Raw genomic sequence first — 14524 nt, forward strand, 5'->3', positions numbered from 1 at the left:
GCCCCCCCTCCTTGGAGTGGGGCTTGAGCCCCTTAGCTCCCCTTTACCATTGCCTATGCTCACAAGTGAAGGTGATAGGAATAAGGCAAGATTATGTTGGCCTGATAGGGACACTACTGCTGACCATTATCTAAACATGTCAATCAGAATAACAATTAGGTCAGATGAAAACACCCTGTATGGCTCACACAACCAGTCAGTGTGGCTCACACAACCAGCCAGTGTGGCTCACACAACCAGCCAGTGTGGCTCACACAACCAGCCAGTGTGGCTCACACAACCAGCCAGTGTGGCTCACACAACCAGCCAGTGTGGCTCACACAACCAGTGTGGCTCACACAACCAGCCAGTGTGGCTCACACATGCAGCATTTTCAGTACATAGTACTGCAGTGATGTAACTATTTTGATAATTGTACATACATACAGTTAGGTCCAGTCAGATACAGTAAGTATGCTGCTAATAGTACAGTAGTATCAAGTGTTAACTTTATAATGGTGTCACATGAGCATCGTTAGATGACTGCCACACACATCTGATCTGGCAAATCATTTAGGACAGTTAGACCATGTGCGGACATGCGACTTTTCACCTGTGTGAGTGTGCATGTGGGTTTTGAGGTTGTAGCTTTGACTGAAGCTTCTCTTACAGACTTAGCATTCAAATGGTGGGATATAGAGGAGGTCAGTATGCATGTGAGCCCAATGGTTTTGTACTGAAAAGTGTACTGGGCCTCCTTGGGTGCTGAAATATCTCCCAATTGATGAAGTATGACAAGTACAGCACAATAAGCCCCGTTAAGCCCCACCGAATAGGTTAGTTTTTTTTAAAACTTGGGCTATGTATAAATCACATGAGATCTCATGCCAGGCCACGGATGCAGTAAATGTCTTTGTTGATGAGCTAGAAAGACAGAGAGGAGTCTCACTCGATAAAACAGTATGAATAAACACTGAAGAAGTCATCCTATGCAATGTACTTCACTAAGACGCTTGTGGCGTGCGCCCTATTTGGGGATCACATGAGACTAGAAAGATGAAGAAAGCCTCCAGACAAACGATAGTAACAACTGGCCACCACGAAGAAGGTTAGAAATCAGTGAAGTACCTCACGGCCACTATTCAATGTTGCTGCCCTCCTTCAATGCTATATCCCACCTTACAAAATGCAATTAGCACAAAAAAAATTTGTAGTGCTTATTATGCTTCCAACCTCTTCTGGGTCAGATATCAGTGTACTTTCTCAGGTGTCTTCCTAGCTGGTGTGATCGTGAGTATCTTTTTCCACATTCCTCATGGTCACAGACTTTTTAACTGTACTGTGGACAATTATGTGGCAATTCAGCAGGTTATTATAGCTTTAATTAAATACCTAACTGGGATACATACTGACTAAATGCTTGTGACACAATTCACTGACCCTCTGTGGTACACGGTGCTTTATTGTCCTCACCTCCAACATGATAAATGTACTGCTAGGAGATATGGTCATCTTAATTGTGGTAGCTCCTTGGTAGCATCAACACATTGGCAAAGTACTCAACCGAGTGAGACTGCTGAACATGAGGATTGCCAGGAATGTTTGTATGTCATGCCAGCATCACTTGGTTCTGGGAAGACAAAGTCAAGGACGGGCTGAACTTGTTGGGACATAAAACGTTAGCAAGAAACATCAGGTTTGCTTCACTAGCAGATGGTAAATATTCACTCGCTGGTGGTCAATGAGGTGTAAAAGATGTTCATGATACAAGTATTGTGGACAAACATCATCACAAGGAGACAATGTGTGGATGGAAAAGATCAACAAGAACAATAGGAATTGTAAGTTCAATTAGGGACCATGGAAAAAAGTAGGGAAACAAGAGAGGTTGCCTACACCTGCAGATATACTAGTAGACATTTAATGCCTACTTCAATTACTTGTTTGTTTATTTTTTTGTAACATTTAAGTGGCCATCATGCTTCCTTTCAGCTCATTATACACAGTGCTACAAATGAAGAACAGTAGGAGAAGCGCCTCTACAATCAATCCAGTTACCGTGAAGAATACGGACGATTCACATGTCCCAACTATCCATTACTGACTCAAAAGTAAGGTCCATTACAGAAAATACGGATGATTCTCATTTACAAATGTACAGAAGCCATGCATCGTGCTACCACAAATCAGTACCTTGGTGTGTTAGCATAAAGAAATGGAGGACAAAAGTAAGTTCATGATGTGGGTGTTGTATGTACAGCGGTATGCTAAAAGGCACATCTCGGGATGAAGCAACATCAAACAGTGAAAAAAAAACAAGCCCATAGCCTTAGCTGTTATTGAGTTATGCTTGCCTGAAGGCATCAGGAAAACAGGCAGTTAGTCGGTAGAAAATTCCATTGAATAATTATTTTTTCAATTTTGTAACAATCTATTGGGGTTGTACTGAAGGTAATTTGGGTTTGGTTATACCTAACCATGCAATACTGCCAAGGCACCAGAATGGTATTGTGAAGCTGGTTTTAGGGTGATTTTTTGGCAAGAAAACTCAAACCTCCATGTTACCTAATATACAGTACGGTACTGTATGACATCAAAGAAAGGTATTTACCTAACCTGGCTGGGAATTGTAAGGATACTATAAAAGTGACTTACTGATTAGTACAGTGATTTGGACAGGATTTAGCCTAAAACCATGGTTTACATTAATAAACTAACCATGCCTATTGCATAATTTAGGCAAACTCCACCTGATAACCACAAGTAGCAAACTAAGATCATAGTTTATTGGATTGCAACATCAGCAATACCAGTATGTGATTGGACAGATCTGTATCAACTATATTAAGGAATAGCTACTTACCATAATCAAAGACTGATTGATGCAATGTTTACCATTACACCAATAGAGCTACAAACATCACAACTCACCTCTGTCTCACTGGTTGTCAATCTAACAGTTAGTTGTGATGGATGGTATCAATTATAGACAGGTGGCTGGTAACTGCACCTACATACACAAAGGATGGGACTAAGTTTGAGTGTATCTAGCTACAATTACAGTGAACCTCAGTTATCTGAACCCCTTGGGACCAGGGGTGGTACATAAGTCTCAAAAGTCCATATCTTTGAAATTGTGTATAAAATAGCATAAAGAACATTTTTTTTAAATTTCGGTATTATTAACTACCCTAATAGAACATTCACCACTCTAATAAAGCAGTCATTTCCGTAATTCAGTCAACTGAAAATTTGGATAAATGGGGCCTGGATAACTGAGGTTCCATCGTAACATCCTATTATGTTGGCTGTGCTTACCCAAGCGTGGGTGTAAGATTGGCTTAATTGGGAAACATTGGGCAGTCCACAGTGACAAAGGTTAATGTTACAATGTCAGGCTGGAAATAACAAGTTTACAATAACAGGTACAAGTTTATTACAGCAAATTTAAATTCAGGCTATTAGTTTCACTGCGCCAAATTTTCTGAAAATTTTAAGCTTTACATCATAGTAGACACACATACACACACAAACAAGAATATGGAACAACATAGATACAATGAGCATATCACGCAGTACAGATACATTGCTAAATTAGGCAAAAGGCATGGCTATTATATTAATGTTTCAGGACTTAAATTAACGTGTGGTCAGTGAACTATTTCCTGACAAAAACAACCACAGAATTAAGTATATGCACAGAAAAAAATTCTGTGTGTAAGAGACAGAGTTCTAGGTTTACACTTTCAGAAAAATGTACTGTTTGTTACATAAAATGATTACACTAGCTAATCCAGTTGCTAGAAACAATTTAGGTTAGGTGTTTCACCAGACCCTCACTAGGGCAGGCAGCACCAGACTACTACAAATTCCAACCCGTTGCGGCCTAGAGTGGGTAGGGCATGACATTGACAAGTGCATTATCATATAGGAAGGAGACACAGACATATTTTCGACAAGGTAGGTCAGTGTATAAAATGCATTCATCAAATTATTTAGAGCTATCTAACAAGTAGTATTTGTATACAATGTAATGACAACAACCATTAATCTTACATAGCAATTCCTATACATGTTTGAGCTATGTACTTAGCGCAAAGTGGCGCCTAGCTGCATGGTTGGCAAGTCTTCGAGCACGCAAGCTGTCTTGAAATGACTTTGTTCTTAGTTCCTTCTTATTTCTGTAATCAATTTGTGAACAGTTTGTATGAAAATTCATTTTTCACTGGCCAGTATTTGAGTCCCGTACCGTGCGTTTGCCAACTAGTGGGATATGATAATACTCTTTGTAGTGGTAACACAGCTACTTCAAATTAAATGGTAGTAGTGTAATTATAATTTTTAAACAGGGGTCCACTCAGTAACCAAAATAATACTGATTTAAGTGGAGCCCTGTGAGCAAAAGGAGAAGAGTACAAAACACAAATACCATATGTCTACTTCTTAAGTCTCTCGCGGGACCAAACCCTCCTGTTATGGTACGTATACCCAATAACCCAAGCTAGGCATAATAACTGGGCTAGTAGACTAGAAAGGTCTGGTCACGCGAGATCATTGCACGAGATTGTACCACTTTACAAGCTTACCGCATAAACACCGCCTTGTCATTCGCCTCCTTTTCCCTCCCTGTGTTCGACCATAGGACAAGGTATTCGCCCAATATTGGCTAGTGAACCTCGTGGTGAAATACAACATAAGACCTACACGCTTATCAAAATCAATACCGGTATTCCATTATTCGTCGTCAATTATGTGCGCTTAATTGTGCCATAGCTTAATTAGACCATCATGAGTCTATGATTACAGTGAGATTGTGGTTCATACGGGTAAGGGTACAGCCTGTATAACCTGAAGCTAGTTTTTTAAGTGACTAACAGTTGTGTAGACTATGTAATGGAGAATTGAAGCCGGGAAAAGCCCAGCCAGTCTCTGCCTGGATCAAATCGACAGCAGCTACTGGATTGTCGCAAAGGTAGAAGAACGAGAACCACATAAACATCTAATGGTGAGCGTAATAATTATGCACAGTGTAGTCTCGAATAATACAGGTGTACAGGTCGTGCATTTTTACGCATGCGTACTACTGCAAATAGTTTCATACTAAAGGGCAAGTAAATTTTTGCCTACACTTATCATATAATGCTTTATCTTGATAGAATGCATGAGTACTTGCAAGATCACGTTTACATTTGTTAGCTACACAGTGACTTTATTAAGGTGGCTACATTAGACAGGTCACTACATGCAAGCTGTCACACTAAGAAAACTTCAAGAAGTGATGACTAATGGAACACATTCCAACACAGATGACAAGATCAAATGAAAAAAAAAATTTCCTATTGAATGTTATAAAGTTCTCAATTAACACCTCTTGTCTGTCCAGCCCAGTCAGCTACACTAGTCAGTATAAATAGTTGTATACTGACTGACTTCAATAGTTAGTGAAGGAAGAGCTGTAATAATGGGAGCTAATACTGTATTACTTTTAGACACTTTGTACAATAATGACAGTGTTATTAGAGCTACCAGTAAGGTGATGTCAGATAGTGAACTAGTAGTGGAGTATCTGGAGACAACAGTTGATCACACTAACAAATACAACAAAGTTGTACAGTACGGTACTACTGCCTGGTGTTGTGTTGTGATGAGTGCAGGTATAGCAGCAATTTTGTGGACATGTTTGATATGCTGTGGTGTATTAGGACTATCATTATTTGGTGTACTAACCTTGCTGGCAGGACTGACGTGCATGGAAGTAGGAGTAGTAATTCTAAATAAAGTGGAAAGATATCTGAATAATGAAGTGACAAAAATGGTAGAAGACAAGTTGCTACTTCAAGTAAAGCAACTAAAGGTGTCCATCATGGAGTTAGAAACAGTCTCAACTATCACTTTAGCAATCAATGGTGGTGGTACAGTAATATTTATCAACTACAAATCTTATAAATCTTTACAAGATACCATCAAAGCTGCCAACTTGCTCAAATCTAAAATCTGCTCTAAATTCATCTTACTAAGACAGAAAAGAGATATTGAGAAAAGATATCAAAAAATTTCCAACAAAGTGTTGCCGATAAAACAAACATTAAAAGGTATGAAGATTTCAGCACAACTACTGGATATTGACATTAAAGAAGAATACTACCAATTTGCTGTGTCTCAAAACTTACTAACTGTATAGCTTATAATAATATAATTTATTTTGATATTAATTTTATATGGTTTTGCTGTTGTTATATGTTTTGACTGTTTTATTAGAATGTTTTCAGCCCTTTTCGAAAAAAGAATAATTTTGGAAAATAAGGCTTAAGCTTGATAAGGACACTGTATTGTTAATTTATCTTATAACATGTCAATCAAACTAATGCACATGTAGGCTCACACAACCAACCTGTACACACATCACTGGAAGGCAGTCAACACTTGTGGTCACACAGTATAGTAATGTATAGGTATCATGAGGGTTAGGGTTTTCCTGTCCAAAAATATCACCCACATCCCAGCTTTTGCGACGACTAGTTTATATCCAAGTGATGTGTAATTGTCAGCTTTGTACACATGTACATGTTATATACTGACACTGCATTTTGAATGCCATTATTGCAACATTATTTTGGTGTTTAGTTGCTGCTGTGCACACAATAAACACTTTTCTTATCAAAGACAACAATTAGCACCTTATAATAATGGACTGCAGTATGGCAGATATTACCTATCATGCAAATCTTTGAAGCATATATGGCTTCACTGGCATACAAGTTGCTATATCCATGAATCATGATTATACGGTATAGTAATAAATTATTGTCAAGTATATGCATGGCATGGTGTTCCAAAGTAGGGATTTTCCCCATAATGCATACTTTGTTATAGCTACCATCATTCATATCTTTTGTTTCAACCTGTTACACTTCTCCATCAGTTCCCAATAGCTGGTTAGCCATGAACTGGAAGATGCACTATAAAAAATTATTTTGGACTTGATGAGCTCCTGATTTCACTACTGCCACAATACTCACTAATTTTGTGTAGTGACGTTCATATGCACTACTTTTGTAGTGATTTTCACTTCGTTGTTGTAGTAACCCTCACTACATAGTAGTGAATGTCACTACACAAAAATAGTGAGTATTGTGGTAGACATTAGTGGTGATCTTCACTACATTTAGTAGTGACCTTCACTAATTTGTTTTTATTGTGTAAAGCTACTTATCTTTTTATTGCTGGAACTATTCTTCATTTAATATTTTTTATTGTACCCAATATAAATTGTATTGAATAGATGTATACTTATCAGGGGTGCATGGATCCAGACTTTTTGAAGGGGAGGATCAAAATGAAATGAAACTACAGGAAAGGTATACCTTAGTGCACAAGCATGCCAGCCTAGGCAGTTGAGTTAAGAACGGTTGTATACGATCAATGGACTGGACTGGTGGACTGGACTCAGTTTTTTTTCTCCTTTTTCACCAAATATTGGCCAACTGGCTATTGTTTGTTATATAGAATATGCTAATCTTATGAAGTACTCCCACCTGCACACACAGACACAAAAAAGCAGTGTAGCTATGCCAGCATTGCCCAGCTGCAGCTATACAGGGTGTATGTACCACCTACCAATGGATGGAATTGCAAGACAGTCACTTAATTTTGCTGACTCTGAAGACCATTGCTTGTATTAGGACACATGGTTATTATATAGCTAAACATTTACTGTACGATTTTATACTCCATGATAAGAATGGTAGTCATGCATGACTCTCTGGAGATCATGCTATGAAAGAAATGTTTGACTGTAGAACAGATGAGTATACACTTTCATTTAAACACAATGATGTAGTTAACAACTGTCTCTTTCAAGATTGATTGGCAAAATTAATGATACTTGCTCATTGTGTTAATATGCACAGGTAGTGCAAAGTAGACAGGTCTATCTGTATATTCTACAACCAATTGCCCAAATATTAGGGGTGCGGTAATTATGCCGGAAAAATTTTCAGCACAATGCCAGAAGTCATTATTCTATAGCATTATGCCAGCATTTTGAAAGAATTATTAAAGATTTCATGAATGAACAATTGATATACTCTAATAGAACAGTCACCAGATACTTTAGCTGCAAAAAGCTACCATCAGTATCTATCACAATGGATAAATTTCATAATAATGAAAAAATCAACCGTTGCCCTTAGCAACCTAAATTTTAAATTATTTGTAGGTGTCGATGTCTTCAGTCACCTCTCCAAGTTTTAAAAGGATAGCATATAAATCATGAGATATGACATTTTGAAGTTGCAATTTTCCCATACATTGTCAATGGGAGGGGCAACAGTTGCCCCTTCTTGGTATTCACACAAATCATTGGATTCATAGAATGTCATATCTTATGACCTATATACACTATCCATTTATAACTTGGAGAGATTATTGTTGACATTCACACCTACAAATTATGTAAAATTGAGATATATGTACTTTAGAATTTTTGGTTTTTGCATATGTTGAAATACCTCATTTTTGTGATTGCCTAGAAGGAGTAACTGTAACCCTCTCACACAGATATGTATGGGAAAACCACAAATTTCAAAATGTCATATCTTATGACATATATATGCTATCCTTTCAAAATTTGGAGATGTTACTTTAGATGTTATCACCTAAAAATAATGGAAAATTCAGGTTGCTAGGGGCAACAGCTATTTCTATATACTATAAATACTTATTATGCCATACTCCCAAAACTCCCAACAGCCACCCTAAAACCCACAATTAAAGATATTTGAGTGTTGTATAAAAATGCACAGCTAGCTGTGCATATTATTATAAGTGGAAATCAAACAAAATTTCTTTAATACAAACATTTATTTTCTTTTGATTTTTCTATATTGCTGTACACACCAAAATCTGTTAAATATACAAACCTTTCAAAATTCAGAGTTTACCAGCATTTTCAAGGGAAGTGCATTCTATGATCCTGTCTAGTGATTACACCATTGTATTTGAGTACACATAACAGGTGTGTACTGTGCAGAGCTGTGGATCAGAGGGTAGCTGGAAACCCTGGCCTGGCCCATCAACTCTATAACATCAAAATCATGGTAGAGGATGTGTGTGTGTGTGTGTGTGTGTGTGTGTGTGTGTGTGTGTGTGTGTGTGTGTGTGTGTGTGTGTGTGTGTGTGTGTGTGTGTGTGTGTGTGTGTGTGTGTGTGTGTGTGTGTGTGTGTGTGTGTGTGTGTGTGTGTGTGTGTGTGTGTGTGTGTGTGTGTGTGTGTGTGTGTGTGTGTGTGTGTGTGTGTGTGTGTGTGTGTGTGTGTGTGTGTGTGTGTGTGTGTGTGTGTGTGTGTGTGTGTGACTGGATTTGCAGAAAGGGGTCCTCCACACTTATCCATGCAGTTAGCCAACTTTGACAATTCATAACTTCAGGTTGCAAAAAGCTACTGGCTTGCAATTGGTCAGCACTGAGCACACCCTTAAGATTACATAATGAATGGAGAAAATTTCAAGTTTGTATGTTTCTTATTTATTATCAGTTTTGTCTAAAGCCAGGGTTGTATACTGAACACAGAGTTATAGTCTACCAAGTTAATAGAATTGGATGTGTGTGGAAGACCCAAATCAGGTCACATATGAGACATGCAGTTAACTTCAGTCTGGTATCTCTACTATAATGTGCAATCATCATGTATACTATCCTAAAAAATGTATAGCATGCAGTAATGTATTGAATTTCTTTGTATCACATGCAAATTGGAATTATGAGACACTTTGTATGTAAATTATTTTGGTACAGATTTTGATAATTGCTCCAAGAATGATAGAAAAGCATGACAGACGGTTAATACAGTTTAGTTGACTCAGTATAATGTATTTTATATCTTTGTGTTGCTAATGTTTTAGAGTCTGAGTAGGGAGTACAAAGACTATCGGCAAAACTGTTCCCATTAAATGATAAGATATTTTACACTTGTAAATTATCATCCAACCGGCTATGTGGTTAACTTATAATCACCATTTATGATTTTGCAAAGTGACACTGCCTAAATCTGCAGGATTAATTTCATTGAAGTTATATGAAGTCAATGAACCCATAATTGATAATGTCTCGCAATACCAGCACATCAAGATCAAGATATCCTGATAAAGCAGTCACTTCTAATGCCAACAGTTGAATAAAAATTGGTATGAACCCATGTTGAAAGCACTCTCAGATTCCAACTAAGAGGGTCTAATTTTAAAAACTTTCCTAGGGAGGCAGCATGCCCTCAGACTAGTGTTGACCGATTACCACTTTTTAGGCAAAACCGATATCCGATTTACTGATAATTAACCAATAACCAATTGTAGGTCTCTACAAGTTACACTTGTGCATACTCCACTAAAAGTACAGCTAATGTGCACAAATGTAACTTGTACAAGTGTTGTGTGAGGTTTTATGCTTACCTCAACTCGAAGTTGCTAGTCAGACAAGTGGGCTAGGTCTCCAACCATCACTGCTAATAATTGTGATTACCACACCACATAAACAAATTACCTAAGTACATTCCAGAGCCTTTGACATCAGCCCTCCAGTGATACTATAGTGGGCAATTGGAAACAGTGGAAATGGAAACTTGAAACGAAAAGTGGAAATGGGAAGTGGAAATGGTCAAATTGTCATAATTGCACCCAGAGTAAACCCTTGTTTAGTGGCCACGTCTTAAGACCAACCACCTTCTTACAAAGGCCACCTCCATACAAAGACCACATTGTAATTGCATTTCAAAGGCTAAGGCATACTTAATGACCCTATAAATAAGACCACTTCATGGTTACCTTTAATAAAGGCCACCCTCTTTACAAAGACCGCCTCTTCACATTGTAATACCAAACATCTATTTCATGGTTTTATCAAAATATGAATGATTCGAGTAAAACTCTCACTTAGGGGTCACCTCTTTACTTTTTGCAAAGACCACCTCTGTACAAAGACCACAGATTCTAAAGTATACTTAATAGTCTGATTAGATTACTTCATGATCACCTTTTAAAAGGAACATCTCTTTACAAAGACCCAGTGGTATAACTAGCCTGGAAGCATTGGTTGGGCACCATTGTATGTGTACAAGCTGCATCAACCAGCATGCTGCAGCTAGGGAGGTCTGGGGGCATGCTCCCCCTGGAAAATGTTTGAAAATTACAATGTTACATGCTGAGATTCAATTTGGTGGCATTTTACAGCTAAAATTTGTCATCTCTAGTAAGACACTAGCTGTACGTACATTTTGTCTGCATAATAATTATTATTAGTTATCTGTAGGAGGCTTCATATTGCACCTCGTATCGCACAATTTAGCTATAGCTAGCTACGTACAGTGAGTACCTGAGTTAGTAGGGTACTGTAACTGATTGGTTGGGCCTGTGCCCCACCAGTACCTACCTTAGCTACACCACTGCAAAGGCCACCTCTGTAAATGGCAATATTGATAAGTTCTATAATGTATTTCATGACTCATACAAAGGGGTCAATGTCATCTTCCATACTTTGGTACACACTTCACTAAAGTATCTGTTTTGTTTTTCTACCAGAATGTGTCATAGAAAAATAGTGAAGAGGATTGACTGTTTATTATTCTATGGTTAATTATTGCAAATAAACAAGATATTTGATTGTTCTATAGAGTAGCATGCAAAAAATAGGATTTATTGCTTTATTAGAGTAAATATATGTGAATGTTCTATTAGAGTATCTCGACCACTGGATGAGATTGCCATGACATAATACAACACAGACTACACAGTATACTAGAAAAAGTTTGGAAGGTGGGATCCTCTTGACCCACCCCCAAAAATCTGCCATTGATTATAATTATGTACTAATTATAAAATTTAATCATGACATGATCTAGGTATTTTATTATGGCCTTTTGTGGGCTTCTTCACTAGCTACACCTGTACTTAATGCTGACCTAGCTACTTTACGTCTGATGTGGCCAGACTGGTTTTCTAGTCATTTCATCTGCAGGGAATGAGATGGTTATTGAGAATTCAAGTAATGCATTGACCCTTTACACCCTACCCATGACAGGGAAACCATAATATGCAAGGCTATTTTTATTTGAGTGACTTACCACAATTGTTTAGAATATTGATGACTCATTACTGCATGAGGTTAATAATTATCTCTTGATAATATGAACTCAATTCTAATCATGGGAGCAGTTTTTGATTGCTATATTAGAGTAGCTATCTCAACCCTTGTTAAGATTATCATGTCACTACAGCAGCTCAGCTGACATTATGGGCTTACTATAGTGCAACAATCAAATGTCAAGTCTCCTTTTAGAAAGCAATTAAAGTGATTTACGGGCTGATACAAAATGCAAACATATCTCTTCACCTCTTATGATTTGCTTTAGTAAGTTCAGTCTAGTCACGTACATCAAGGTACTCTCCAGCTCAGCACTTTCCAACTACAGTGGAACCTCTCTTAACAAACTCCCTGAATTAAGGATGCAATAGAAAAAATACCTCCATAATAAGGACAAAAATGTTGGTCCCAACAGGTCTGGTTAATACATATTTTACCTCTAAAAGAGGAAACCTCTACATTATAGCAAAAAGTGGCCAAAAATTCTGGGTCCAAAAATGTCCATAATAGAGAGGTTTCACTGTACATTATTAAACAGATATTTAATTCATTCTATTAAATTGAGTGATAAAAAGTGTGTGCACGTGTGTGTCACATGTGTTTATGCTTTCTCTTGTGACTCTTATGCTACAGGGGAAGAAGAGCAATGGATGACCTCAGTATGTACCTCAACAGGGCTGCTCACCTGCTTCACTTGCTTCTTGTGTTTTTTCTTATGTTTCTTCTTCACTTCAACAATCTCATCATCACTACTGCCACTAGACCCCTTGTTACCTGTTAACAATTACCACATGCTACACCAGTGTCTTCACTAGGGTGGTTATCTACCTTTAATGGCTGAAGGGAGGGCTGGCCCATAATGACTGGAAGATGTAGCAGCTACTGCAGGCTGTGTTTTGTTTGCTGGTGGAGTAAAAATCACCTTTTCAGGTATTTTGACTGTGTGTTGTACACCCATCCATGATAGCTTAGGTTCTGGAGTTTCTTGTGGTAACTGTTTAGTTTCTGTTGCTAGCTTTGACTTATCATTAGTTTGTGTGGGATGGCTGGGTTGCCTAGTTACTAATTCCAATTGTTTGTTTGTTGGTTCGGGAGCTTCTGCAACTTTAGAAGGTCTGTCGTGTTTCTTCTTCGCTGGCTTCATCTTCACTGAGTTCGCTAGCGGAACTGTCTGTGAATATCGACTTGAACAAATCCATCGAAGGTCTTTCATCTTCACTGACCTGCAGATGACACAACCAGGTTTATATACCTTATAGGCTACGATGTCTATCAGGTGCCTTTTTAGTGCAGTACCACCAAGTGAATCTCATGGTCTCAAGGTCGCAAGGGGGAGCAATATTTTCGGTTTCAGTACCATTGTAGGTGCATGTTTTTCAAGGCATGAGTATAAATCATTCCAAATCTGTTTTACCTTTTCAGTGAACTTCTTTGTATCAAAAACATTGATAACAGCAGAAGGATATTACTTAACTATATTGGTTGGTTGAGATGACAATTTTTCATCACTTTTATTGTTAAGTGCCATCATGTGTATTTGGACAGCTATCTGTAAAGCAGTCACTACACAAAGATGTAATAAAACCATGCATACAAAAAAAAAAATTGTACCTCCTGTGAGGATTGAACTCATGACCGTGAGATTATGAGACTCACGCACTACCTACTGCGCTAAGGAGGCACCTGTACTAACAGTTTCGTATGACTCTTAATAAACCTTAGACAATTAAATTCTTTGATTGTGAGCTACTCACAGCACAGCTCTTGTTTCACTTATACGATTCGATCTGTTCTAGTTCCTGGAGAAGTAACTTGGTGTGATCATTACTTCAAATTTAAAATGACAGAATGATTACTGTCAGTATATTGTATACAGGGAAACTCAATCTCTAAACTGATTGTGAAAGACTATGATGTACTGACAGGGCTACGCTTCTGAGACCTTGTCATGACTATTGTGGACTCTCTATACTATTAAGATTATAAGTCGGTGCAATGCAGCAAGATGGATCAAAGTATATTCAACCTATTTATTTTTCAGTGGACTAAATGTAGTGATGAATGTTTAAAGGAAGTTGGATGGCCTTCTTTGGAGCTGAGCTATAACTGTGCTTGTACATGCTACCCTACTCTTATGAAGTGTTATGGTCATACATTTTCAGATGGAATACCGTATAGCGGGTTATTTTCGAAACAGAAATTTTCGCACAAGAAGCAAAATCTGAATTTTGAAAGATTTTAATTTTGAAGAGTACATATTTCGAAGTCCGGATGGATTTCAAATAAACGGAAATTCGTGTCACAAATTATGAAGATGCATGAATGTTTGCCGAAAACTGACTTACTGATGAAATAAGCGTGCGCAATTATACTAACTAAGGCTTTCAGGAATTTGATCCAGCAACTCTCCACATGCT

At 37.8% G+C, this 14524-nt stretch overlaps 3 protein-coding genes and 1 non-coding gene across 7 annotated transcripts in view; 1 reads left to right on the forward strand and 3 right to left on the reverse strand.

Annotated features, from left to right (window-relative positions):
• The window catches only part of LOC136263889 (uncharacterized), a 28134-nt gene extending 23402 nt beyond the window's left edge, over positions 1–4732 (reverse strand). For both annotated transcript variants that reach the window (XM_066058511.1, XM_066058509.1), the window contains exons 1-2: positions 4566–4732; positions 2911–2989 (exon numbers count right to left, since the gene is read on the reverse strand). The gene's annotated coding sequence lies outside the window, so the exon portion shown is untranslated. The remainder of the gene's footprint in view (positions 1–2910; positions 2990–4565) is intronic.
• On the forward strand, positions 4723–6165 carry LOC136263887 (uncharacterized). The gene is made up of 4 exons (XM_066058508.1): positions 4723–4805; positions 4857–4984; positions 5136–5633; positions 5682–6165. The coding sequence occupies exons 3-4, from the start codon at positions 5441–5443 to the stop codon at positions 6158–6160; spliced, it is 672 nt and encodes a 223-aa protein (XP_065914580.1). The 5' UTR covers positions 4723–4805; positions 4857–4984; positions 5136–5440; the 3' UTR covers positions 6161–6165.
• Positions 6166–12648: 6483 nt separating this feature from the next.
• LOC136263484 (uncharacterized) overlaps positions 12649–14524 on the reverse strand; it is a 33150-nt gene continuing 31274 nt past the window's right edge. For all 3 annotated transcript variants that reach the window (XM_066058012.1, XM_066058011.1, XM_066058010.1), the window contains 3 exons: positions 12936–13330; positions 12793–12881; positions 12649–12734 (listed from right to left, as the gene is read on the reverse strand). In XM_066058012.1, the coding sequence (XP_065914084.1) occupies positions 12699–12734; positions 12793–12881; positions 12936–13320 (510 nt within the window). In that variant the 5' untranslated portion in view covers positions 13321–13330 and the 3' untranslated portion in view covers positions 12649–12698. The remainder of the gene's footprint in view (positions 12735–12792; positions 12882–12935; positions 13331–14524) is intronic.
• Trnam-cau (transfer RNA methionine (anticodon CAU)) lies at positions 13716–13788 on the reverse strand. The gene has a single exon. It is a non-coding gene; the product is annotated as a tRNA-Met (tRNA).

The sequence above is a fragment of the Dysidea avara genome, chromosome 8 (assembly GCF_963678975.1).
Source record: "Dysidea avara chromosome 8, odDysAvar1.4, whole genome shotgun sequence".
Lineage (NCBI taxonomy): Eukaryota > Metazoa > Porifera > Demospongiae > Dictyoceratida > Dysideidae > Dysidea > Dysidea avara.